The 26,074-nt window shown below is 49.1% G+C and overlaps 1 protein-coding gene across 1 annotated transcript in view; it reads right to left on the bottom strand.

Moving 5' to 3' along the window:
• LOC132386157 (sorting nexin-11-like) overlaps positions 1-26,074 on the bottom strand; it is a gene marked incomplete at its 5' end in the record, with an annotated part of 81,454 nt that overhangs the window by 1,473 nt on the left and 53,907 nt on the right. The window contains one exon of the mRNA XM_059958448.1: positions 3,080-3,274. Coding sequence (XP_059814431.1) covers positions 3,080-3,274 — 195 coding nt within the window. The remainder of the gene's footprint in view (positions 1-3,079; positions 3,275-26,074) is intronic.

Below are 26,074 nucleotides of genomic sequence, written 5' to 3'. Positions count from 1 at the left end.
GCACGTCATGTGATATTGGGTCAGGCAGACCTTGCCTTCTGAGTGTGCCTCGAACCTGAGACCAGCTGAATAAAGACTTCAGTCCCTGTCCAGTGACCTTATTGACGGTCACTACAGCCCCCCACCAATGCTTCTAATATGGCTGCTTCTAAGGAGAAGCTCCAGGAAATACTAGATAAAGTCGTCGGAGAAGATGCAAAGGGAGGAACGACCATCGACTGCAGAGGAACGAGTGTATGTTTGTCACGAGGAAGAAGGACATACAGAGAGTGGAACAACTAAACAAACCTGCAAGCTCAACACGAGTGGATCTGCTGACGCTGGAAATAAATAAAAACACAAAATGCTGGCAGAACACAGCAGGCCAGACAGCATCTATGGGAGGAGGTAGTGACGACGTTTTGGGCCAAAACCCTTCATCAGGTGTCAAACCTGCAAGCTCAATTACTTGGGGAGCACAATAACATCTGACGGTAGGGCTGATGTTGAAATTGGAAGAATGATTGGGATCGCTAAATGCACGTTCAAGCATTTGAGCAAGATACTAAAGAATAGCAGAGTTTTTTGGGTATAAAACCCAGAGTATGGCTGTGCAACTTTCATTCCACACTAACATACGGAGGAGAATGTTGGACAGTGTCCCACAACAAAATGAGGGAAGGCTCGAAGCTGCAGGAGTGTGGATTTTTTTTCTTTTTGAGAAGAATGACGAAAGAATCGCAGAAGGGCAGAGTCACAGACGAGAAGCCAGAATAAGAAGCGGGCTGATTATCGCCAATTGGGGAACGGCAGCTGGAATTTCTCGGGCACGTACTGAGCAGAGAGAAGCCCAAACACCTCGCAGTGACGGGGTAAAAACTGACAGAAGAAAGGGTCGCGGCGTACAGTGCATGACGTCAAGTGAAGGGCAGGCAAAAGTGTTGAAGAGTTTATAACTATATAACAATTACAGCATGGAAACAGGCCATCTCAGCCCTTCTAGTCAGTGCTGAACGCTCACTCTCACCTAGTCCCACCAACCTGCACTCAGCCCATAACCCTCCATTCCTTTCCTGTCCATATACCTATCCAATTTTACTTTAAATGACAATACCAAACCTGCCTCTACCACTTCTACTGGAAGCTCATTCTACACAGCTAACATTCTCTGAGTAAAGAAATTCCCCCTCATATTACCCTTAAACTTTTGCCCCCTAAGTCTCAACTCATGTCCTCGTTTGAATCTCCCCTGCTCTCAATGGAAAAAGCCTATCCACGTCAACTCTATCTATCCCCCTCATAATTTTAAATACCTCTATCAAGTCCCCCCCTCAACCTTCTACACTCCAAAGAATAAAGCCATAACTTGTTCAACCTTTCGCTGGAATTTAGGTGCTGAAACCCAGGTAACATTCTAGTAAATCTTCTCTGTACTCTCTCTATTTTGTTGACATCTTTTCCATAATTCGGTGACCAGAACTGTGCACAATACTCCAAATTTGGCCTCCCCAATGCCTTGTACAATTTTAACATTACATCCCAACTCCTATACTCAATGCTCTGATTTATAAAGGCCGGCATACCAAAAGCTTTCTTCACCACCCTATCCACATGAGATTCCACCTTCAGGGAACTTTGCACCATTAGTCCTAGTTTATTGGAGCTTCTCAGCTTAAAGACAGATGGGAGACAATAATCGCCCACAGCATACCACATGGTACATAATAATGGTGATGATGATTTATCTAATGATGAGGCCCATACCTTAGGGACTTTTAAGAGATGTAGAGAGGCACACGGGTGTGAGGAAAATGGAAGGATATGGACATTGTGTAGGCAGAAGGGATCAATTTAATTTACATTTGATTACTAACTTAACCTGGTCCCGACATATCGACGCAGCGATACAGAAGGCAAGACAGTGGCTATACTTCATTGGGAGTTTCAGATTTGGTTTGTCACCTAAAACACTCGAAGACTTCTACAGATGTACCCCGGAGAGTACTCTGACTGGCTGCATCACCGTCTGGTAAGGGGCTGCGGGGACGGGGTCTACTGCACAGGACCGAAGTAAGCTGTAGAAAGTTGTAAAGCTGGCTTGCTCTATCATGGGCACTGTAGTATCCAAGATATCTTCAAGGAGCAATGGCATCCAACATTAAGGACACCCCCCCCCCCCATCACCCAGGACGTGCCCTCTTCTCATTGCTACCTTCAGGGAGGAGGTACAGGAGCCTGAAGACACGCACTCGACGATTCAGGAACAGCTTCTTCCCCTCTGCCATCAGGGAGGAGGTACAGGAGCCTGAAGGCACACACTCAGCGATTCAGGAACAGCTTCTTCCCCTCTGCCATCAGGGAGGAGGTACAGGAGCCTGAAGACACACACTCAACGATTCAGGAACAGCTTCTTCCCCTCTGCCATCAGGGAGGAGGTACAGGAGCCTGAAGACACACACTCAGCGATTCAGGAACAGCTTCTTCCCCTCTGCCATCAGGGAGGAGGTACAGGAGCCTGAAGACACACACTCAGCGATTCAGGAACAGCTTCTTCCCCTCTGCCATCAGGGAGGAGGTACAGGAGCCTGAAGACACACACTCAGCGATTCAGGAACAGCTTCTTCCCCTCTGCCATCAGGGAGGAGGTACAGGAGCCTGAAGACACACACTCAACGATTCAGGAACAGCTCCTTCCCCTCTGCCATCTGATTTCTGAATGGACATTGAACCCATGTGCACTACCTCACTACTTTTATATTCTCTCTTTCTGCACTATTTACCTTAATTTAACTAATACATAGAGTCATTCAATTTTTCCCCCTGTATTTATCATGCACTGCATCAACTACTGCCGTAAAGTTAACAAATTTCACGTCATGCGCTGCTGACATTATACCTGATTCTGATTTCGTCCAGCACAGCATTGTGGGTCGATGGGCCTGTTCCTGTGGCTGTACTGTTTTACAGCATCCACCGCCAGACCTGGGAGTGTGTTCAATGCTCTCTATGTGGGGGGGGGGGAGGGAGATAAAAAAGCTACCTCTAACCCTCCCCCCACCGCACAAGACCACAACGCAGTGGGGCAGAATCAGGCCATCACCTTTCAGACTCGTAGCCAATAGGGCCGTCTGCCTCCGCCAGGCTATTCCCGCAATGGGCGCCACTCAGGATGGCCTCGTTGACGGAGAAGGAAGTGCGGCCCTGGACGCAGGACTCGATCTGGGCTGTCGACAGCTGCGTCTGCAGGAAGAGGTGCAGCTGGCTGTCGGACAGAAGGACGGTCGTGTGCAGGACCCTGAAAGAACAAGAGACTTGAATTTATATCGGGCCTCTCATATAATCAGCCCACCCCCAAAGCCACTTCAGCCCATCGAGCCGGCTCCCCCATTCCATCATGGCTGGTTTGCCATCCTCTCAGCCCCGTTCTCCAGACTTCTCCCCATAACCTTTGACAGCCTGACTAATCAGGAACCTATCAACCTCCGCTTTAAATATACCCAGAGAGATGAACATGGCAACGAATTCCACAGATTCACCACCCTCTGGCTCAAGAAATTCCTTGTCTTCTCCTGTCTGAATGGACGCCCCTCTATTCTGAGTCTGTCCGCTCCGGTCCTGGACTCTCCCACTATAGGAAACATCCTCTCCACATCCACTCTATCTGTGTCCTCTGGTCCTAGACTCCCCCACTGTAGGAAACATCCTCTCCACATCCACTCTATCTGTGTCCTCTGGTCCTAGACTCCCCCACTGTAGGAAACATCCTCTCCACATCCACTCTATCTGTGTCCTCTGGGACCAGACTCCCCACTATAGGAAACATCCTCTCCACATCCACTCTATCTGTGTCCTCTGGTCCCAGACTCCCCACTATAGGAAACATCCTCTCCACATCCACTCTATCTGTGTCCTCTGGTCCTAGACTCCCCCACTATAGGAAACATCCTCTCCACATCCACTCTATCTGTGTCCTCTGGTCCTAGACTCCCCCACTATAGGAAACATCCTCTCCACGTCCACTCTATCTACGTCCTCTGGTCCTATACTCCCCCACTATAGGAAACATCCTCTCCACGTCCACTCTATCTGTGTCCTCTGGTCCTAGACTCCCCCACTATAGGAAACATCCTCTCCACATCCACTCTATCTGTGTCCTCTGGTCCTAGACTCCCCCACTATAGGAAACATCCTCTCCACATCCACTCTATCTGTGCCCTCTGGTCCTAGACTCCCCCACTATAGGAAACATCCTCTCCACACTCACTCTATCTGTGCCCTCTGGTCCTAGACTCCCCCACTATAGGAAACATCCTCTCCACAACCACTCTATCTGTGTCCTCTGGTCCTAGACTCCCCCACTATAGGAAACATCCCCTCCACATCCACTCTATCTGTGGTCCTAGACTCCCCCACTATAGGAAACATCCTCTCCACATCCACTCTATGTGTGTCCTCTGGTCCTAGACTCCCTCACTGTAGGAAACATCCTCTCCACATCCACTCTATCTGTGTCCTCTAGTCCTAGACTCCCTCACTGTAGGAAACATCCTCTCCACATCCACTCTATCTGTGTCCTCTGGTCCTAGACTCCCCCACTATAGGAAACATCCTCTCCACATCCACTCCATCTGTGTCCTCTGGTCCTAGACTCCCACACTATAGGAAACATCCTCTCCACATCCACTCTATTAAGGCCTTTCAATATTCGACAGGTTTCAGTGAGATTCCCTACTCATTCCTCTAAGCTCCAGCGAGTACAGGCCCAGAGCCATCGAATATTGTTAACCCTTTCATTCCTCGGTTCCTTCTCGCAAACCTGCTCTGGATCCTCTCCTATCTGTTCTCACGTAAGGGGCCCCAAAACTGCTCACAATACTCCAAATGCAGTCTTACCAATGCCTGATAAAGCCTCAGCATTAGATCCTTTTTGTCTTCTCATCCTCTTGAAAGTAATGCTCACACGTCATTTCCCTTTCTCACCAGCGACTCAACCCCCCCCCCCCCCCCCCCGGTTAACCTTCAGGGAATCCTGCACGAGGGCAGCCAAGTCTCTTTGCACCTCTGTTTTCCAATCTTTTTTTTGTTCCCTGCTTGGAAATTAGTCTGTGCTTTTCAAAGTGTAAAGCACACACACAGATTACGACCTTCAGACACGTCTCCTTGCTGGCAACCACAAAACAAAGTAACACCGTGGAACATGTTGGAAGAAGATAACCCACACTCCAAGGACCATCAAACCCACCAAAAAAAAAGAACTAGTCACATGCAATGCCCCGGTTCACCTATTCCTTGTTTTGTTATAGTTATTTCACTTAGCAGTCTGGTCTGCTTTCAGCCTGTTCAGGTTCTCGTTGAAGATGAGGAATGATGCGGAATGTGTGCCATTGCGGCGACCCGCTTTCTGTGCAGGCGAACCGGCTCACAAACAGCCAGCACGTGGGGGGTGAAAGACTTTGGTAATGCACCTCTGATGTCATTTCCACCCGGAGAAGGCGGGCGCTAGGGATTAAATGCCAGCGCCGCGAAGTTTGAATAAACTAGTCTCGAAACGACTTACCGACTGCGTGTTGTTATTTCAGCGCTGTGTGTAGCATGTCGCTACACCATCCAATTAGCTGGGGGGGGGGGGTTCTCTTGGAGAGGGACAATAACATTGGGGTTGACGTTTTTGTTCGGGAGGAGATGAGGAGGGGAGACGCTGGGGTGAACCGGTCATAGCGTACAATCCAGCGGGGAGACCCGTCAGTTCGAGATGGATTGCGAGCGAGGTTCGGAAGGTGGTGTGGGGCGTCCACGCGGACCGAGGGCCCGGCACGCGAGTGACGGAGGAGTTCAAGACGAGCTCCAACTTGTGCGCATTTGTTTAATCAGAATGGGCCCTTTTCCTTTTGTCGTTCTTTACTGAGCCTTCAGCTAAGATCCACAAATATAATTCCTTTCATCGTATGTGGTGTGTAGTCTGTTATTTCGTGGCACCGATTCGTAACAGGGTGATGAATCACACAGCGTCCAGACAGACCGGGGTTTGGGGTGGGATTGAGTTTGTCAGGACTTGAGCATGACGTCCTTAGACTGACAGAGCCACGGATACCGGGGGGAGGGGGAGTTTCACACGCCGCCAGCGAGAAGGGAACAAATAACAAACAGAACGTTAAATCGTCAGACCGCAGAATCCACAAGCTCCAGACTCCTACTACCGAGCTGCACGACCAAACGCTTCCCTACGCTATATTCCACTCCAAACTACAAAGTAAATTTCACTATCAAAGAACATGAGATTCATTTTCCTGCAGGCATGCTCAGCAAACCTAGAGAAAGGTGACCATAACAGGATCAATGAAAGATCAAATAGAGCACAGAAGACAGCAAACTGTGCAAAAGCAAATATAAATAAACGGCATTAAGTAACGAGAACATGAGACCTTAAAGTGAGATGACTGGTTGTGGGAATGATGGGATAAAAGAGTGTAGTTATCCCCTCGAGCTCAAGAGCCTGATGGTTGTTCCTGAACCTGGTTGTGTGGGTCCTGAGGCTCCTGTACCTCCTTCCTGATGGTTGAGGGGTAATAACTGTTCCTGAACCTGGTTGTGTGGGTCCTGAGACTCCTGTACCTCCTTCCTGATGGTTGAGGGGTAATAACTGTTCCTGCACCTGGTGGTGTGGGTCCTGAGACTCCTGTACCTCCTTCCTGATGGTTGAGGGGCAATAACTGTTCCTGAACTTGGTGGTGTGGGTCCTGAGGCTCCTGTACCTCCTTCCTGATGGCTGAGGGGTAATAACTGTTCCTGAACCTGGTTGTGTGGGTCCTGAGGCTCCTGTACCTCCTTCCTGATGGTTGAGGGGTAATAACTGTTCCTGAACCTGGTGGTGTGGGTCCTGAGGCGCCTGTACCTCCTTCCTGATGGTTGAGGGGTGATAACTATTCCTGAACCTGGTGGTGTGGGCCCTGAGGCTCCTGTACCTTCTTCCTGATGGTTGATGGGTAATAACTGTTCCTGAACCTGGTGGTGTGGGTCCTGAGGCTCCTGTACCCCCTTCCTGATGGTTGAGGGATAATAACTGTCCCTGAACCTGGTGGTGTGGGCCCTGAGGCTCCTGTACCTCCTTCCTGATGGTTGAGGGGTGATAACTTCCTGAACCTGGTGGTGTGGGCCCTGAGGCTCCTGTACCTCCTTCCTGATGGTTGAGGGGTGATAACTTCCTGAACCTGGTGGTGTGGGCCCTGAGGCTCCTGTACCTCCTTCCTGATGGCAGTGGTGAGAACAGAGCATGGCCAGGGTGGTGGAGATCTCCGATGACGGCCGCTACTTTCCTACGACATCGTTTCACGTCAATGTGCTCGGAGGCTGGGAAGGGTTTGCCCTTGATGGGACTGGCACCTGCCCATCTGTCCAAATCCTCCTCTGGCCTCCCTGCTTCCCCAACACTACCCGCCCCCTCTGCCTAGCCAGCAAATGCTCAAAATTGTAACTGCAGCAAAAGGAAATCGTTTTCCCTCAGAAGCAGGCTTGGTCTCCCTGGAAGAGACCTGCGATCCTGTCACGTGAGGGGGTTAGATTGGTCGCTGGCCTCTACAGTGCCGGTTATCGATTGGTCCGTTTGAGGAATGTAGCAGCCCTTTCCCATCGGTCCCCTTGTGTGCCCTGGCACCAGTGTCCGGTGTCAGACCTCTCAGGGGTATAAGAAAAGCACGTGCAGGGGTGATTTGGTGTTATAGGGAAAGGTTAATAGGTTAGGACTTTATTCCCTGGAAAATAGGAGAACAGGGAGGGATTTGACTCTTTATTCCTCTCTATAGATGCTGCCTAACCTGCTGAGATCCTCCAGCATGTCGGGAATGCTGCCTTGGGATACTACGGTCACCTCCTCACGGAAAGAATTGTGAGGGCAAGAGTCCACCTTGTGGTTTAGATAGTCTGACTACGTGGGGTAGAAGCTGTCCTTCAGCTCGGTGAGACGTGCTTTCAGGCGTTGGCTTCTTCTGCCTGAAAGGAAGAGGGGAGAAGAGAGGAAGTCTGGGGAGGTGGTGGGTGGGTGGGCAATGAGAGGTAGATTATTTCTATGTCGCACATGTACATCGAAACACGCAGGGAAATGCGCTGTTTGTGTCGACGACCGGCACGGTCCGAGGGTGTACATCTGACCTATGAGGGTGGAGAGTGAGGCTCTCTCCCCTCTGTCTGGCTCTCCTCATTTCATCCTTAAACTCCTTCCTGCTAGTCTTATCTACCAGATCTCTGTTATTACCTAGTTTTTTCTAACCTTTCGTAAGCTTTTCTTTTCTTCTTGACTAGATTTACAACAGCCTTTGTACACCACGGATCCTGTACCCTACCATCCTTTCCCTGTCTCACTGGAACGTACCTATACAGAACCCCACACAAATATCCCCTGAACATTTGCCACATTTCTTCCGTACATTTCCCTGAGAACATCTGTTCCCAATTTATCATTCTAATTTCCTGCCTGATAGCCTCATATTTCCCCTTATTCCAATTAAACGATTCCCTAACTTGTCTGATCCTATCCCTCTCCAACGCTATGGTAAAGGACGTATAATTGTGATCACTGTCTCCAAAATGTTCTCCCACTGAGAGACCTGACACCTGACCAGGTTCATTTCCCAATACCAGATCCAGTACAGCCTCTCCTCTTGTAGGCTTATCTACATATTGTGTTAAGAAACCTTCCTGAACACACCTAACAAACTCCACCCCATCTAAACCCCTTGCTCTAGGGAGATGCCAATCAGTATTGGGGAAATTAAAATCTCCCACCACGACAACCCTGTCATTATTACACCTTTCCAGAATCGGACTCCCTATCTGTTCCTCAATGTTCCTGTTACTATTGGGTGGTCTATAAAAAACACCCAGTAGAGTTATTGACCCCCATCCCGTTGCTAACTTCCACCCACAGAGACTCCGTAGACAATCCCTCCATGACTTCCTCCTTTTCTGCAGCCGTGACACTATCTCTGATCAACAGTGCCACACCCCCACCTCTTTTACCTCCCTTCCTGTCCTTTCTGAATCATCTAAAGCCCGGCACTTGAAGTAACCATTCCTGCCCCTGAGCCATCCAAGTCTCTGTAATGGCCACCACATCACAGCTCCAAGTACTGATCCACTCTCTAAGCTCATGCACTTTGTTCACGACACTCCTTGCATTAAAACAGACACATCTCAAACCATCAGTCTGAGCGCGTCCCTTATCTGTCTCTCCTCCCTCTCGCGCTGTCTGCTAGCTTTCTCTGTTTGTGATGGAGAAGTGGGCTACGTGGGGGGGAAGGGTGCAAGTGCTCTTGGGGCAAGTTGAAACTGTGGGCCAAAGGGTCGGTACTATGCTGTAGTTTATATATGGTATCCTTTGGTCCTCAGGGACTCCCTCTCACACGGAAGTCGGGACCAGTGCTGAAGAACCAGTGGGGAAGTGCTCTGCCAACACAGGAGGTCCTAAGTGCATTCTTAGCTGACTGCCTGTCTGTTGAATTTTAGATTTGTAGTTGTGCAACTCAGGGGGGACTTAGGTGTTTGATCAAATCTTTCACCGTTTGTAAATAAACGATTAGCGTGTTTCTTCGCAGTCAACGGCATCTGTCTCCCCACCCTGTGAACCTGCTTCCTCGTAACATATCCCAAACCCCCCCCCATCTCATGATGCAGGCTAATGATGCAGCTCTATAAAACTCTGGTTAGGCCACACTTGGAGTACTGTGTCCAGTTCTGGTCGCCTCACTATAGGAAGGATGTGGAAGCATTGGAAAGGGTACAGAGGAGATTTACCAGGATGCTGCCTGGTTTAGAGAGTATGGACTATGATCAGAGATTTAGGGAGCTAGGGCTTTACTCTCTGGAGAGAAGGAGACATGATAGAGGTGTACAAGATATTAAGAGGAATAGACAGAGTGGACAGCCAGCGCCTCTTCCCCAGGGCACCACTGCTCAGTACAAGAGGACATGGCTTTAAGGTAAGGGGAGGGAAGTTCAAGGGGGATATTAGAGGAAGGTTTTTCACTCAGAGTGGTTGGTGCGTGGAATGCACTGCCTGAGTCAGTGGTGGAGGCAGATACACTGGTGAAGTTTAAGAGTCTACTAGACAGGTATATGGAGGAATTTAAAGTGGGGGGTTATATGGGAGGCAGGGTTTAAGGGTCAGCACAACATTGTGGGCCGAAGGGCCTGTACTGTGCTGTATTGTTCTATGTTCATCTGGTTAGGTTTATGTTTAGAACGTGCTGCTGTCTACAATACCAGCAAGGGCATTAAGTCGCAGTTTACACCAACTGATGTATACCGCTGGTTTATGAACCCACAAAGCTTCCAGTGACCAGGTGGGCCCATACATTAGCAGAGCCAGACTCTCAGCAGGGCTAGCGGCGGAGACGGGAGTGGATTCAGCTTCACGTGCCGCCTTCCGCTTGCTATTCACCCCAGAGAGGCGACAAAGTTCTGCTGGGATAGGCGGGCGAGAGTTTCAGCTGGGAGCGCGGAACAAAAACTCAGGTCTTTCAGGAGACACTCCCTCACAACGCCTCGCCGACTTGAGGGGGATTAAGGATTGGAGGAAGACATCAGACCTACTTGTCATGTGCAGTGAAATGCGCGGTTGGCGTCAAGAGAGGATGGTGCTGGCAGGACCACGTGGCAGAGCTCAAAGGAAATGTATTGCCAATGGACGTACAGGTCATGATAGACTGCCTTCAGATTCGCATTCCTTCAGGCATTCACAGCAGAATGGAGAAATACAATAGGCCGTAAGACACAGGAGCACAAGGAGGCCATTTGGCCCATCGAGTCTGCTCCGCCATTCCGCCATGGCTGATTTACTGTCCCTCTCAACCCCGTTCTCCTGCCTTCTCCCCGTAACATTTGACACCCTGACTAATCAAGAACCTATCGACCTCTACTTGGAATACCCCCAATGACTCGGCCTCCACAGTCGTCTGTGTCAATGAATTCCACAGATTTGCCACCCTCTGGCTAAAGAAATTCCTCCTCATCTCCGTTCTAAATGGACGTCCCTCTACTCTGAGGATGTGGAGAGAAACATTCTCTCCACATCCACACTCTATCCAGGCCTCTCAATATACAATAAGTCTCAGTGAGATCCCCCCCCCCCCCCATATTCTTCTAAACTCCAGGGAATACAGGCCAAGAGCTATCAAATGCGCCTCGTGCATTAACCCTTTCATTGCCAGAATCATTCCTGAGAATCTCCTCTGGACCCTCTCCAACACCAGCACATCTTTTCTTGGAAAAGGGGCCCAACACTGCTCACAACCCTCCAAACGTGGTCTGACCAAAGCCTTACAAAAGCCTCAGCATCACATCCTTGCTTTTATATTCTAGTCCTCTCGAAATGAACGACAGCATGGCATTTGCCTTCCTCACCACCGACTCAACCTGCAAGTTAACCTTTAGGGAATCCAACACAGGGACTATTTGCATCCCAGATGTCTGAATTTTCTCCCCGTTTACAAAACAGTCTATGCTTTTGTGTCGTCTTTGCCCATTTCTCCTAATCTGTCTAAGTCCTTCCACACCCTCTCTGTTTCCTCTAAACTACCTGCCCCCCCACCTATCTGTTTCATCTGCAAACTTTGCAACAAAGCTACCGATTCCGTCATCCAAATCACTGACGTGTAACGTAAAAAGAATCGGTTCCTGTCACCGACCCTGTGGAACACCACTAGTTGCCAGCAGCCAACCGGAAAAGGAACCCTTTATTCTCTCTCTCCAGAGAATCAGACCATTGAAGAACTACACACAAAGATGGACAAACAACTATTGCACACATGAAGACAAAGTGCCCGCACTTTAAAGTAAATAAATTAAACAAAAAATTCAGTTGTAGAGTTCTTGAAAGTGAGCTGTGGAATCAGGTCAGAGTTGAGGGGAGTGAAGTTATCCCCTCTGGTTCAGGAGCCTGACGGTTGAGGGGTAATAACTGTTCCTGAAGCTGGTGGTGTGGGTCCTGAGGCTCCTGTATCTCCTTCCTGATGGTTGAGGGGTAATGACTGTTCCTGAACCTGGTGGTGTGGGTCCTGACGCTCCTGTACCTCCTTCCTGATGGTTGAGAGGTAATAACTGTTCCTGAAGCTGGTGGTGTGGGTCCTGAGGCTCCTGTACCTCCTTCCTGATGGTTGAGGGGTGATAACTGTTCCTGAACCTGGTGGTGTGGAGCCTGAGGCTCCTGTACCTCCTTCCTGATGGTTGAGGGGTGATAACTGTTCCTGAACCTGGTGGTGTGGGGCCTGAGGCTCCTGTACCTCCTTCCTGATGGTTGAGGGGTAATAACTGTCCCTGAACCTGGCGGTGTGGGACCTGAGGCTCCTGTACCAATGGCAGGAGTGAGAAGAGAACATGTCCGAGGTGGTGGGGGCCACCAGTGATTTTGTTCCCCAGATGCATAACGGGAGACATAACTTTAAGGAGATTGGAGGAAAGTATCGGGGAGGAGAACATCAGCGATAAGGGGCAGCTCGGTAGCGTAGTCATTTGCACGACACTTTATGGTACATGTGACCCAGGTTCAAATCCCACCTCTACCTGTAAGGTGTCTGTGATCGCGTGGGTTTCCTCCGGGTGCTCTAGTTTCCTCGCACAGTCCAAAGATGTACTGCTTGGTAGGGTAATTGGTGCATATTCCTGTGATTAAGCTAGGGTTAAATCGGGGGATTGCTGGGAGGACCAAAAGGGCCTATTGCACGCTGCATCTCAATAAACAGATAAATAGAAGGACAAGTTTTTGTTACACAGAGGGCAGTGAGCGTGTGGATCACCCTGCCAAGGGTGGTGGTAGAGGCAGACACATTAGGGCCATTCAAGAAACCTACAGTTAGGCACGTGGAGGACTGGATAAACGGGGCGGGGGGGGGCAATGGGGATTTCTGCAGGAACTCAGCAGGCCAGGCAGCATTGATGGTGAGGAATAAACCGCCAATGTTTCGGGCCAAGACCCTTCATCAGGACTGGGCAGGGGCGGGGAGGGTCCGATCGATCTCGGGAGCCAGTTCAAGGGTGTATCTCTAACGAGGCAGGTGGATGACGGACAGATTGGAGGAAAGGGTTCGACTGATCTCCGAGGGGGGTTAAAGGGTCAGCAGAACAGCAGCCCGTACTGTGTTCTGCAGTGTGTTCGCTGTTCCCTGCCAGGAGAGTCAGTGGAGAATGCGAAACTGTCACGGTCCATTAGCACACTTGTGAAGTTAGAACTTTACCTCCATGAAAACGTTTGGCAGGCTCAAATCAACGGCATAATTCTGAGCCATGGTTTAAAAGGAAAAGAGAGAGAGAGAGAGAGAGAGGAAGGGAGGTCTATTTATAACATCCTTGTCAGCAACAGAGTTCATCTTTCAGACGCAATTCGATTTGCTCGGCTCACAGAGAAAGCCTCAGCGAAGGGGGTGGGAGCACTTTGTAATCCGAGGAGTATTACTCTGCACACGGCAAGTGAGTCCACGACCACAACCAGACCGGCAGGCTCCAATTATCTAAACTCCGGCCCCCTCGGTGAAGAGAGGCTTGCATTTTCGCCCACCTCCCGAGCGCAGACCGGCAAGGCACCCTCAGGAGTCCAGGAACTGTTCGAACACCGTCCCCGACACCTGAGGACCCTGTACCTCCACAGCATGACCTGTGTGACTGGGGATCTCTCACGATGGATGCTGCTTTCTCCTGACAGCGTTCCTCTGAGTACATTCAGTGGTGGGGAGGGCCTTTCTTGCGAGAGGCCGGGCTGTGCCACCTCCCTCTGCAGCCAGTGGGTCTACGATGCAGCATTTAATTTTATTTTAATGAGATTCACAGGAGATTCTGATCAATTCAGAGGCTCAAACGCTTGCAATAAGATCTCACAGTTATACTAACCAAGTTAACAAAGTGATTGCCAGGCATGGTTCACTGGTTCATACATTAACTTGGAGTCAGACAACAGTGAGTTCAAATCCCAGTAGAGCGGTTTGAAAATATATTCCAGGCCATGCTCTTCTCACTGCTGCCATCAGGAAGGAGGTACAGGAGCCTCAGGTCCCACACCACCAGGTTCAGGAACAGTTATTACCCCCTCAACCCTCAGGAAGGAGGTACAGGAGCCTCAGGACCCACACCACCAGGTTCAGGAACAGTTATTACCCCCTCAACCCTCAGGAAGGAGGTACAGGAGCCTCAGGACCCACACCACCAGGTTCAGGAACAGTTGTTATCCCTCAACCATCAGGAAGGAGGTACAGGAGCCTCAGGTCCCACACCACCAGGTTCAGGAACAGTTATTACCCCTCAGCCATCAGGAAGGAGGTACAGGAGCCTCAGGACCCACACCACCAGGTTCAGGAACAGTTGTTATCCCTCAACCATCAGGACCTTGAACCAGCGTGGATAACTTCACTCACCTCGACACTGAACTGATTCCACAACCTAGGCACTGACTTTTAAGCTCATACTCTTAAAATTATTCTTTTTTTTTTACATACAAAGTTTGCCTACTTTTGCACAGTGGCTATTTGCCCGTCCTTGTTTATGTTTCGTTTTCATAAAATCTACTGCCTTTCTTTATTTTCCTGTAAAGTCCTGCAAGAAAATGAATCTCAAGTTTGTATACGGTGACACTTACGCTCTTTGAGAATAACTTGTCCTTTGACTAAAGTGGGCTCTGAATTTGGTTGAAAGCTGTCGTACAATGTAGAGGGAGCACTGAGCTGCCACAGTGAGAGTTTCAGGCACCTTGTTAAAAGGCCATCAGACAAAGGAGCAGAAGTCGGCCATTCGGCCCATCGAGTCTGCTTCGCCACTTCATCACGAGCTGATCCAATCTCCCCTTTAGTCCCATTCCCCTGCCTTCTCACCATAATCTTTGATGCCCTGGCGACTCAGATACCTATCAATCTCTGCCGTAAATACACCCAATGCCTCGGCCTCCACTGCCGCTCGTGGCAACAAATTCCATAAATTCACCACCCTCTGGCTAAAAAATTTTTTCGCATCTCCATTCTGAATGGGCGCCCTGCAATCCTCAAGTCATGTCCTCTCATACTAGACTCCCCCACCTTGGGAAACAACTTTGTCACATCCACTCTGTCCATGCCTTTCAACACTCAAAATGTTTCTATGAGGTTCCCCCTCATTCTTCTAAACTCCAAGGAGTACAGTCCAAGAGCGGTCAAACGTTCCTCATGTGTTAACCCTCTCATTCCCGGAATAATTCTAGTGAATCTTCTCTGAACCCTCGCCAACGTCAGCACATCCTTTCTTAAATGAGGAGCCCAAAACTGCACACAGTATTCCAAGTGAGGTCTTACCAGTGCCTTATCATCACATTCCTGCTCCTATACTCTATTCCTCCAGAAATGAATGCCAACATTGCATTCGCCTTCTTCACCACCGACTCAACTCGAAAGATTCAAAGTACATTTATTATCAAAGTCAGTTTGCAGTGCACAACCCCGAGTCTGGTCTTCCCTAGAGTCAGACATGCAACAAAGAAACACCATGGAACCCGTTCAGAGAAAAAAAACCTCACCAATGCACAAAAACAAACTAATCATGCAAAGTGTACGAATAATGCAGCATACGAAACACAAAATGTAAGTGGCCCGGGCACATTTATTTCAGCTCAATCCAGCACTGTGCCATTCGTTTTCGGCAGGCCGACCCGATAAAAATCGCCCGAAGTAGGAACAAACAGGAAAAAGGGGGCAACTAGAAACCCGAAACACATCATAACTTGAACTACAGAGTCCAACTCACACACTGATTCCATTAATAAAAGGGATATGAAACGAAAGGGATATGAAACGAAAGGGATATGAAACGAAAGGGATATGAAACGGAAGGGATATGAAACGAAAGGGATATGAAATGGAAGGGATATGAAACGGAAGGAATATGAAACCGAAGGGATATGAAACAGAAGGATATGAAACGGAAGGGATATGAAACGGAAGAAATATGAAACAGAAGGATATGAAACGGAAGGGATATGAAACGGAAGGGATATGAAACGGAAGGAATATGAAACGGAAGGGATATGAAACGGAAGGGATATTAAACCGAAGGAATATGAAACGGAAGGGATATGAAACGGAAGGGATATGAAACGGAAGGGATATGAAACGGAAGGGATATGAAACGGAAGGATATGAAACGGAAGGGATATGAAACGGAAGGAATATGAAACGGAAGGAATATGAAACGGAAGGGATATGAAACGGAAGGAATATGAAACGGAAGGGATATGAAACGGAAGGGATATGAAACGAAAGGGATATGAAACGGAAGGGATATGAAACCGAAGGGATATGAATCGGAAGGGATATTAAACCGAAGGAATATGAAACGGAAGGATATGAAACGGAAGGGATATAAAACGGAAGGATATGAAACGGAAGGGATATGAAACGGAAGGGATATGAAACGGAAGGGATATGAAACGGAAGGGATATGAAACGAAAGGGATATGAAACGGAAGGGATATGAAACGGAAGGGATATGAAACGGAAGGGATATTAAACCGAAGGAATATGAAACGGAAGTAATATGAAACGGAAGGGATATGAAACGGAAGGGATATGAAACGGAAGGAATATGAAACGGAAGGAATATGAAACGGAAGGAATATGAAACGGAAGGATATGAAACGGAAGGATATGAAACGGAAGGGATATGAAACGGAAGGAATATGAAACGGAAGGATATGAAACGGAAGGATATGAAACGGAAGGATATGAAACGGAAGGATATGAAACGGAAGGATATAAAACGGAAGGATATAAAACGGAAGGATATGAAACGGAAGGAATATGAAACGGAAGGATATAAAACGGAAGGATATGAAACGGAAGGAATATGAAACGGAAGGATATAAAACGGAAGGATATGAAACGGAAGAATATGAAACGGAAGGATATAAAACGGAAGGATATGAAACGGAAGGATATGAAACGGAAGGATATAAAACGGAAGGATGTGAAACGGAAGGAATATGAAACGGAAGGATATAAAACGGAAGGATATAAAACGGAAGGATATGAAACGGAAGGAATATGAAACGGAAGGATATGAAACGGAAGGGATATAAAACGGAAGGATATGAAACGGAAGGGATATGAAACGGAAGGGATATGAAACGGAAGGGATATGAAACGGAAGGGATATGAAACGGAAGGGATATGAAACGGAAGGGATATGAAACGAAAGGGATATGAAACGGAAGGGATATGAAACGGAAGGGATATGAAACGGAAGGGATATGAAACGGAAGGGATATTAAACCGAAGGAATATGAAACGGAAGTAATATGAAACGGAAGGGATATGAAACGGAAGGGATATGAAACGGAAGGGATATGAAACGGAAGGGATATGAAACGGAAGGAATATGAAACGGAAGGATATGAAACGGAAGGATATGAAACGGAAGGATATGAAACGGAAGGGATATGAAACGGAAGGGATATGAAACGGAAGGATATGAAACGGAAGGATATGAAACGGAAGAATATGAAACGGAAGGATATGAAACGGAAGGATATCAAACGGAAGGATATGAAACGGAAGGAATATGAAACGGAAGGATATAAAACGGAAGGATATAAAACGGAAGGATATGAAACGGAAGGAATATGAAACGGAAGGATATAAAACGGAAGGATATGAAACGGAAGAATATGAAACGGAAGGATATAAAACGGAAGGATATGAAACGGAAGGATATGAAACGGAAGGATATAAAACGGAAGGATATGAAACGGAAGGAATATGAAACGGAAGGATATAAAACGGAAGGATATAAAACGGAAGGATATGAAACGGAAGAATATGAAACGGAAGGATATAAAACGGAAGGATATGAAACGGAAGAATATGAAACGGAAGGATATAAAACGGAAGGATATGAAACGGAAGAATATGAAACGGAAGGATATAAAACGGATGGATATGAAACGGAAGGATATAAAACGGAAGGATATGAAACGGAAGGATATGAAACGGAAGGAATATGAAACGGAAGGATATAAAACGGAAGGATATAAAACGGAAGGATATGAAACGGAAGGAATATGAAACGGAAGGATATAAAACGGAAGGATATGAAACGGAAGAATATGAAACGGAAGGATATAAAACGGAAGGATATGAAACGGAAGGAATATGAAACGGAAGGAATATGAAACGGAAGGATATAAAACGGAAGGATATAAAACGGAAGGATATGAAACGGAAGGAATATGAAACGGAAGGATATAAAACGTAAGGATATAAAACGGAAGGATATGAAACGGAAGGATATAAAACGGAAGGATATGAAACGGAAGGAATATGAAACGGAAGGATATAAAACGGAAGGATATAAAACGGAAGGGACAGAGATGATACGGAAGGGATAGAGATGGTAAGGCAGGAAAGGTGTTTCCACTGGTAGGTGAGACTAGAACTAGGGGACGTAGCCTCAAGGTTCGGGGGAGGAGATTTAGGACGGAGATGAAGAGGAACTGCTTTTCCCAGAGAGTGGTGAATCTGTGGAATTCTCTGCCCAGTGAAGCAGTGGAGGTACCTCAGTAAAGGTTGGATAGAGTTTTGCATAGTAGGGTTCTGGGGATAAAGCAGGTGGGTGGAGATGAGTCCATGGACAGATCAGCCATGGTCTCATTGAATGCAGAGCAGGCTCGAAGGGCCAGATGGCCTACTCCTGCTCCTGTTTCTTTTGTTCTGATGTTCCAAGTTGTCCGTGCATTTGAAAGATCTTAAACTTCTCCTCTGAAAAGGTAATTCCAGCCAACATTTCTCCCTCAAGAGACCTCTTTAAATATTCATCTGCCCGTTTTATCATTTCTGTTTGCAGAACCCAGACTCGTTAACGAGTCCCCTGCATTGTATCAGTGGCTACGTTCCAAGCACAGCCTCGTTACTAGCTACAGAAGGGTACTCAGTAAAGTGGCCACAGGAGTGGACCCCGGGCTTCTGCTGCTGCCCCCCAGCCCACTTCAGGGATCGAGGTGCTGTGCGTTGAGAGGTTCCCTTCACCACAAACGTTGCTGTAACAGGCGGTTATCTGAGTTACTGTTGCCTCCCTGCCAGCTTGGACCAGGCCAGCCATTCTCCTCTGAACTCTCTCTCGTTAAAGAGGCATTTTCAGCCACAGGACTGCTGCTCACTGTATTCATGGCCTTTTCTGTAAACTCTGGAGAGAGGGAGAGAGGGGGGAGGGAGAGGGGGGAGAGAGGAAGAGGGAGGGAGAGGGAGAGGGGGAGAGAGAGGGAGAGGGAGGGGGAGAGAGAGGGAGAGGGAGGGGGAGAGAGAGGGAGAGGGAGGGGGAGAGAGAGAGGGAGAGGGAGAGGAGAGGGAGAGGGAGGGGGAGGGAGAGGAGAGGGAGAAGGAGGGGGAGAGAGGGAGAGAGAGGGAGAGGGAGGGAGGGGAGAGAGAGGGAGAGGGAGGGAGGGGAGAGAGAGAGAGGGAGTGGGAGAGGGAGAGAGAGGGAGAGGGAGAGAGAGGAGGGAGAGAGAGGGGGAGAGGGAGAGGAGAGAGGGAGAGAGAGGGAGAGAGGGAGAGGGGAGAGAGGGAGAGAGAGAGAAGGAGAGAGAGGGAGAGGGGAGAGAGGGAGAGAGAGAGAGGGAGAGAGAGGGAGAGGGGAGAGAGGAAGTGTGTGTATCCGTGAAACTGGTGCAGGGAGAAACTTCCTTCTGTTGGATTTGTATATTGTTAAACCGTTGAATGAATCAGGGGTGGCGGGGGTGGGGGGGGGGACACACGTTTCAATCACTAGTGATTAACGTGAATGCCTCAAAGCAGTTACTGCTGAGCAGGATGTGGTTTTAACAGTGTCTTTTGCCAATGGGTTGAAACGCCTGATCAAGATCGTTTAATGTCACTTCTCGCACGCCAGCGTAAACAAGAATGAAATTAATTGATACACCGGATCCGATGCAGTACAAACAAAAGAAAACAGAGGCCAGGCGTTTAAGGTGAAAGTGGGAGTGGGCGGGGGGGGGGGGGGGGGAGGCGTAATTTCAAAGGGAATGTGAGGGGCAAGTTTTTTTCACACAGAGAGTGGGGGGGTGCCTGGAATTCGACGTCTGGGGTGCCGGTAGAGGCACAAACATTAGAGACTTCCAAGACGGGTGCAGGGGTGTGCGGGAAATGGAAGAATGTGGGCATTGTGCGGGCAGAAGAGATTAGCTCAGTTGTTCCTGTGCCGTACCCCTTTACGGTACCTTTACGGCCATTTTTATGGCTTGCTCTGTACTGGGGCCACAAAAGAACAAGTTTCACGACACGTGTCGGTGATGATAAACCCAATCCTGATTACTTTAGTTTGCGCTCTGTACCTGTTTCAGTGCGCGTGAACTGCAATGTCACCCCTGTACTTCCCCCCATCAACCTGCGCCCTCTCATTTCCACCCTGCGGAAAAGACTCTGCCCCCTCGATCTACCCCTCTTATCATTTGCACACCACCCTCCAGTTACCTCTGGCGATCCTCGCCAATGCTTTCACCCAAACCCCGCAAGATTATGCCCCCCCCCCTCTCCTTCTTCACCGTAACACTCCCGCCTTCTCACTCCCTAACGTCGTTGGTCTTTGCTACGCGTTCAACCCTCTGCAAAACCAAACATCTCTGCCATGGATTCCGACACAGTCAGTTGCGCACCAGCTCGCTAACACAAGTATCTAATCAGCCAATCCCGTGGCGGCAGACCCATGCATTAAAGCACATCGACGCGGTCACGAGGTTCAGACCAAATATCAGAATTGGGGGAAGAAATATGATCTGAGTGACTTTGACTGCTGGTGCCAGATGGGGTGGTTTGAGTATCTCAGAAACTGCTGATCTCCTGGGATTTTCACAGGCAACGGTCTTTAGAATTAACAGAGAATGGGGGGAAAAACACCCACTGAGCGGCAGGTCCGAGGGTGAAAATGGGAGGGGTGAGAGGACGGCCAGTTTGGTTCAAGCTGACAGGAAGGTGACAGTAACTCAAATAACCACGGGTGACAACAGTGGTGTGCAGAGGAGCAACTCTGAATGCTCAACATGCTGAACCTTGAAGTGGACGGGCTGCAGCAGCAGAAGACCACGGACATGCACTCAGTGGCCACGTTATCAGGTACAGAAGGCACCTCAGTGTCCCCAATCCAACCCTGGGGACAATCCTTCACCCATCACGGGTAAAGCCCTCAGCACCGCTGGGCACATTTGCGAGGAGCATTGTCGCAAGAAAGTAACATCCATCATCAGGGACCCCCACCACCCAGCAAGCAGAACGTACAGGAGCCTCAGGGCCCACACCACCAGGTTCAGGGACAGTTATTACCCCTCAACCATCAGGAAGGAGGTACAGGAGCCTCAGGGCCCACACCACCAGGTTCAGGGACAGTTATTACCCCTCAACCATCAGGAAGAAGGTACAGGAGCCTCAGGGCCCACACCACCAGGTTCAGGGACAGTTATTACCCCTCAACCATCAGGAAGGAGGTACAGGAGCCTCAGGACACACACCACCAGGTTCAGAAACAGTTATTACCCCTCAACCATCAGGAAGGAGGTACAGGAGTCCTAGGACCCACACCACCAGGTTCAGGAACAGTTATTACCCCTCAACCACCAGGAAGGAGGTACAGGAGCCTCAGGACCCACACCACCAGGTTCAGGAACAGTTATTACCCCTCAACCATCAGGAAGGAGGTACAGGAGTCCCAGGACCCACACCACCAGGTTCAGGAACAGTTATTACCCCTCAACCATCAGGAAGGAGTTACAGGAGCCTCAGGACCCACACCACCAGGTTCAGGAACAGTTATTACCTCTCAACCATCAGGAAGGAGGTAAAATAGTCTCAGGACCCACACCACCAGGTTCAGGAACAGTTATTACCCCCTCAGCCATCAGGAAGGAGGTACAGGAGCCTCAGGAACAGTTATTACCCCTCAACCATCAGGCTCTTGAAACAAACTTCACTCAACCTCACCCGCCCCCATCACTAAACTCACTCTCAAGGACTCTTCATCGCGTGCTCTCGATATTTGTTGCTGATTCTTTTATTTATTATTATTTTCTCCTTTTCGCATCTGCACAGCTTGGTCTCCTCAGCACACTGGCTGAACACCCCAGCTGGTGCAGTCCTCCACTGATCCTATCACCGTTATTGTGCATTCATTGAACAGGCCCACAAGAAACCGAATCTCAGGGCGACATACAAATTCAAAGCAAATTTATTATCAGTCACCATATACAACCCTGAGATTCACTTTGATTAAAAAAAATTGCTTGGAGCTGTATTTATCTTTTAATGTTCGGTTTTGCCAGTGAAACACATGTGCCTTTGATTTTTCCCCCCTCTCTCTGTTTTTAATCCTTTTTCCAATACTGCGCATCCCTCAGTACTGAGACGGTTAAGGCCTGTTTAAAATACTCTTTCTGCCTCCTGACTGCTAATTCAGCGAGAGCCTGCCTGAGATGAGGCTGCGGCATTAACATCAACCAAGTGCGTGCCCTCTCCCCCCCCACTCTCGCCTACAATTATCCCACAGCCTGCTTCCCTCGCGGAGAATGGCGGCAGATAAGATCGGCGCTCTCACGGCACGTCCTTGAGAATGGGTCGGGAGGTGGGGATGGAGGGGGGGGGGATGGATGATATTATCAGGGCTGGTGCGTGGTATCAAGTTTCAGATGAGATCACACAAAGCACATCGCTGTTCAGCATCAACCTCACGTCTGACAGACCTCTTTGTTCCTGAGCTGAGCACGGAGAAACAAGGAGCATTCTACCTCTCTACAGTCCCGCAGGCAGCCACGTTTGGAGCCTGCAACGCTTGACATTATGCCTGAGTTGTAACTGCTGCACGCACAAACACACACACACACAAAAAAACACCCATTATACAACCGCACTGGTTGCCAGGCAGTTTAAAAGAAAGTGGATTATGGCTAGGAGTTGAGTAGCTGGCTTTGCAAAAACATTCTCCTGTGCCGTTCCTGCGTGGGCATGGAAGCGCCAGTCAAGATCAAACGGACGGCCATTACCCTGGCCCAGAAAGTCCAGATCATCCTCAAGTTGAACAACCCCTCCTTCAAGCAGAAGGAGATCGCCCAGGAGTACGGGCTCACTGCCTCGGCCATCTCCAAGATCGTCAAGAAGAAGGAGGGGATCCTGGAGGAGTGGCTGCGCGGCGGGAACCTGGAGCGCAAGAGGAAACGCGAGGGGAAGAACCAGACTGTCGACGACGCCCTGCTCAGCTGGTTCTGGCTGGCCAGCAGGGAAGAGGGGCCCATCTCGGGGCCCGTGCTGATGGCCAAGGCCAAGGCGCTGGCCGAAGAGATGGGGGTCGAGTTCAAGCCCACCAACGGGTGGCTGTGCCGCTGGAAAAACCGCAACAACCTGGCCTACCGGCGGGCGCCGAGGGACAGGGGCGAGGGCAGGACAGCCGGCGACCACAGAACCGGTACCTTATCTTATTATTTATCTATTTGAGAGTCAACTCGGTAACAGGCCCGATCGCACCCTGGGACCGACTGAGTTACCCGTGGGAGGAAACCAGAGCACCCGAAGGAAACTGTGCAGTCACGGGGTGGGGGGGGGGGGGGAGAGAGAACCCACGAACCCCTCATGGGAAGCGGCGGGAATTGAAACCAGGTCAATTATAATATCGTCACGCTATCCACTACCCCGCCACCACAACTGCCCCGGTATTTCGATAGTCCTCGGAAGTGTCGAGAAACGGCCACACATTTCAGCATTGACAAGATGGTGAGGAATTTGAATTGGGTTTAATATCACCCGCTTATGTCGTGAAATTTGTTGTTTTGCAGCAGTACAACATTGCAATACACAAAACTGTAAATTACAGTAAATGTATATATTTAAAAAACTAAATTAAATAAGTAGTGCAGAAGGAGGAAAGAAAAATTAGTGAGGTGGTGTTCATGGGTTCAGTGTCAAAGGGGAAGGAGCTGTTCCTGAATCGTTGAGTGTGTGTCTTCAGGCTCCTGTACCTCCTCCCTGATGGCAGAGGGGAAGAAGCTGTTCCTGAATCGTTGAGTGTGTGTCTTCAGGCTCCTGTACCTCCTCCCTGATGGCAGAGGGGAAGAAGCTGTTCCTGAATCGTTGAGTGTGTGTCTTCAGGCTCCTGTACCTCCTCCCTGATGGCAGAGGGGAAGAAGCTGTTCCTGAATCGTTGAGTGTGTGTCTTCAGGCTCTTGTACCTCCTCCTTGATGGCAGAGGGGAAGAAGCTGTTCCTGAATCGTTGAGTGTGTGTCTTCAGGCTCCTGTACCTCCTCCCTGATGGCAGAGGGGAAGAAGCTGTTCCTGAATCGTTGAGTGTGTGTCTTCAGGCTCCTGTACCTCCTCCCTGATGGCAGAGGGGAAGAAGCTGTTCCTGAATCACAGAGTGTGTGTCTTCAGGCTCCTGTACCTCCTTCCTGATGGCAGAGGGGAAGAAGCTGTTCCTGAATCACAGAGTGTGTGTCTTCAGGCTCCTGTACCTCCTAAATGATGGTAGCAATGAGAAGAGAGCATGTCCTGTGTGATAGGGGTCCTTAATGATTGATACCGCCTTTTGACGATGTCCTGGATGCTGGGGAGGCCAGTGCCCGTGATAGAGCTGACTGAGTTTACAACTCTGCAGCTTATTTCGATCCCGTGTCACTGCGGAGAACACAGGACGCTTCACTTTCCCGAGAAAAGACCATCGTGCGATGGTGGCTCAGTTACCTGGAAATTGCACTGACTACATCTTGTGGCTGGGGGTGGTGGGGTTGTGTACCGATCTGCTCGTCATACTGTGTGAAGATACAATTCATGTTCTAAGTTCATTTACAGATGCAGCAGAGATACTGGCCCCTCTGGCCCATCCAGTCGGTGAACAATTAACCTACTAACCCGTACGTCTTTGGGATGGGGGAGTTAACCAGGGGCACCTGGAGGACATCCATGTGAGCAAGGGGTGGGTGGGGGGAAGCATACAGGCTCCTTAAAGACAGCATGGGAATTGAACCCGGGACAGCGTTAGGCTGTGACACTGCCGTGCTGTCTACTGTCTAGCAGGGCCTGATGGGCCAAATGGCCTCTTCCCTGAAGTAAGTAAGGGTGGGGGATAGGGCAAAGATTTAAAAGGGGCCCAAGGAGCAACTTTACTGAGAGACGTAGCATATATGGCCGACATGAGCCTGCACCTTCCAATTACATCTCCTGACCCATTATGGTCCACTCTCCTCTTCTATCAGAACCCTTCTTCTTCAGCGCCTTTACCTTTTCGACCTATCACCTCCCATTTCTTCTCCTCTTCCTCACCCACCTGGCTCCACCTATTACCTTCTCGCCTGTCCTCCCTCACCCGTCTTCCCCCACACACCAACCCCCACCCCAAACTTTCTATTCTGGCATCTTCCCCCTTCCCTTCCCAGTCCTGAAGAAGGGTCTCAGCCCGAAATGTCGACAGATGAAATGGCTCCATAGACGCTGACTGACCCTGATGAGTTACTCTGGCATCTTGTGACCCACTAATCCACCAACCACCACACCTTTGGAATGTGTGTGGTGGGGGGGGGGGGTGGGGGGAAGACATAGAAGCTCCTTACAGGCAGTAGCGGGAATCGAACCTGGGTCATGGATGCTGTTATGTGCTGCCATAAGTGTTTCCCCTTGGGCACAGGCAAAGGGCAGCGGGGGAGAGAGGGGGGCTGAGGTGGTCTTTGTGCTTGGGAGGGGAGGGTGGGATTTGGGTTGGAAGCTCTGTGATGATAAACAAGATGCCCAAGTCATTAAGAGCCAAGGAACAGGAAGAGATGCAGAGCATATAAAAAGTATTCACCGGATGTTCTCGTGTTTTATTATTTTACAACATTGAATCACAGAGGATCTAATTTCCCTCTTTTTTTTTGATCCTGAGAGTGAAAACAGATCTCTACAGAGTGACCTAAATTAATCATAAATATAAAACACGATACTTCTGATTGTATTCATATTCTCCTCCTTTAATACAACACACCAAATCATCACTGGTGTAGCTAATTGTTTTTAGAAGTCACATCATTAGTTAAATGGAGATCGCGGTGTGCAGTCACGGAGTTTCAATTGATTGTGGTAAAAATACACCTGTGTC

Source organism: Hypanus sabinus, unplaced genomic scaffold (genome assembly GCF_030144855.1).
Source record: "Hypanus sabinus isolate sHypSab1 unplaced genomic scaffold, sHypSab1.hap1 scaffold_1038, whole genome shotgun sequence".
NCBI lineage: Eukaryota > Metazoa > Chordata > Chondrichthyes > Myliobatiformes > Dasyatidae > Hypanus > Hypanus sabinus.
Note: the sequence above shows the minus strand (reverse complement) of the source record. Positions and strands in the feature narration are given on the sequence as shown.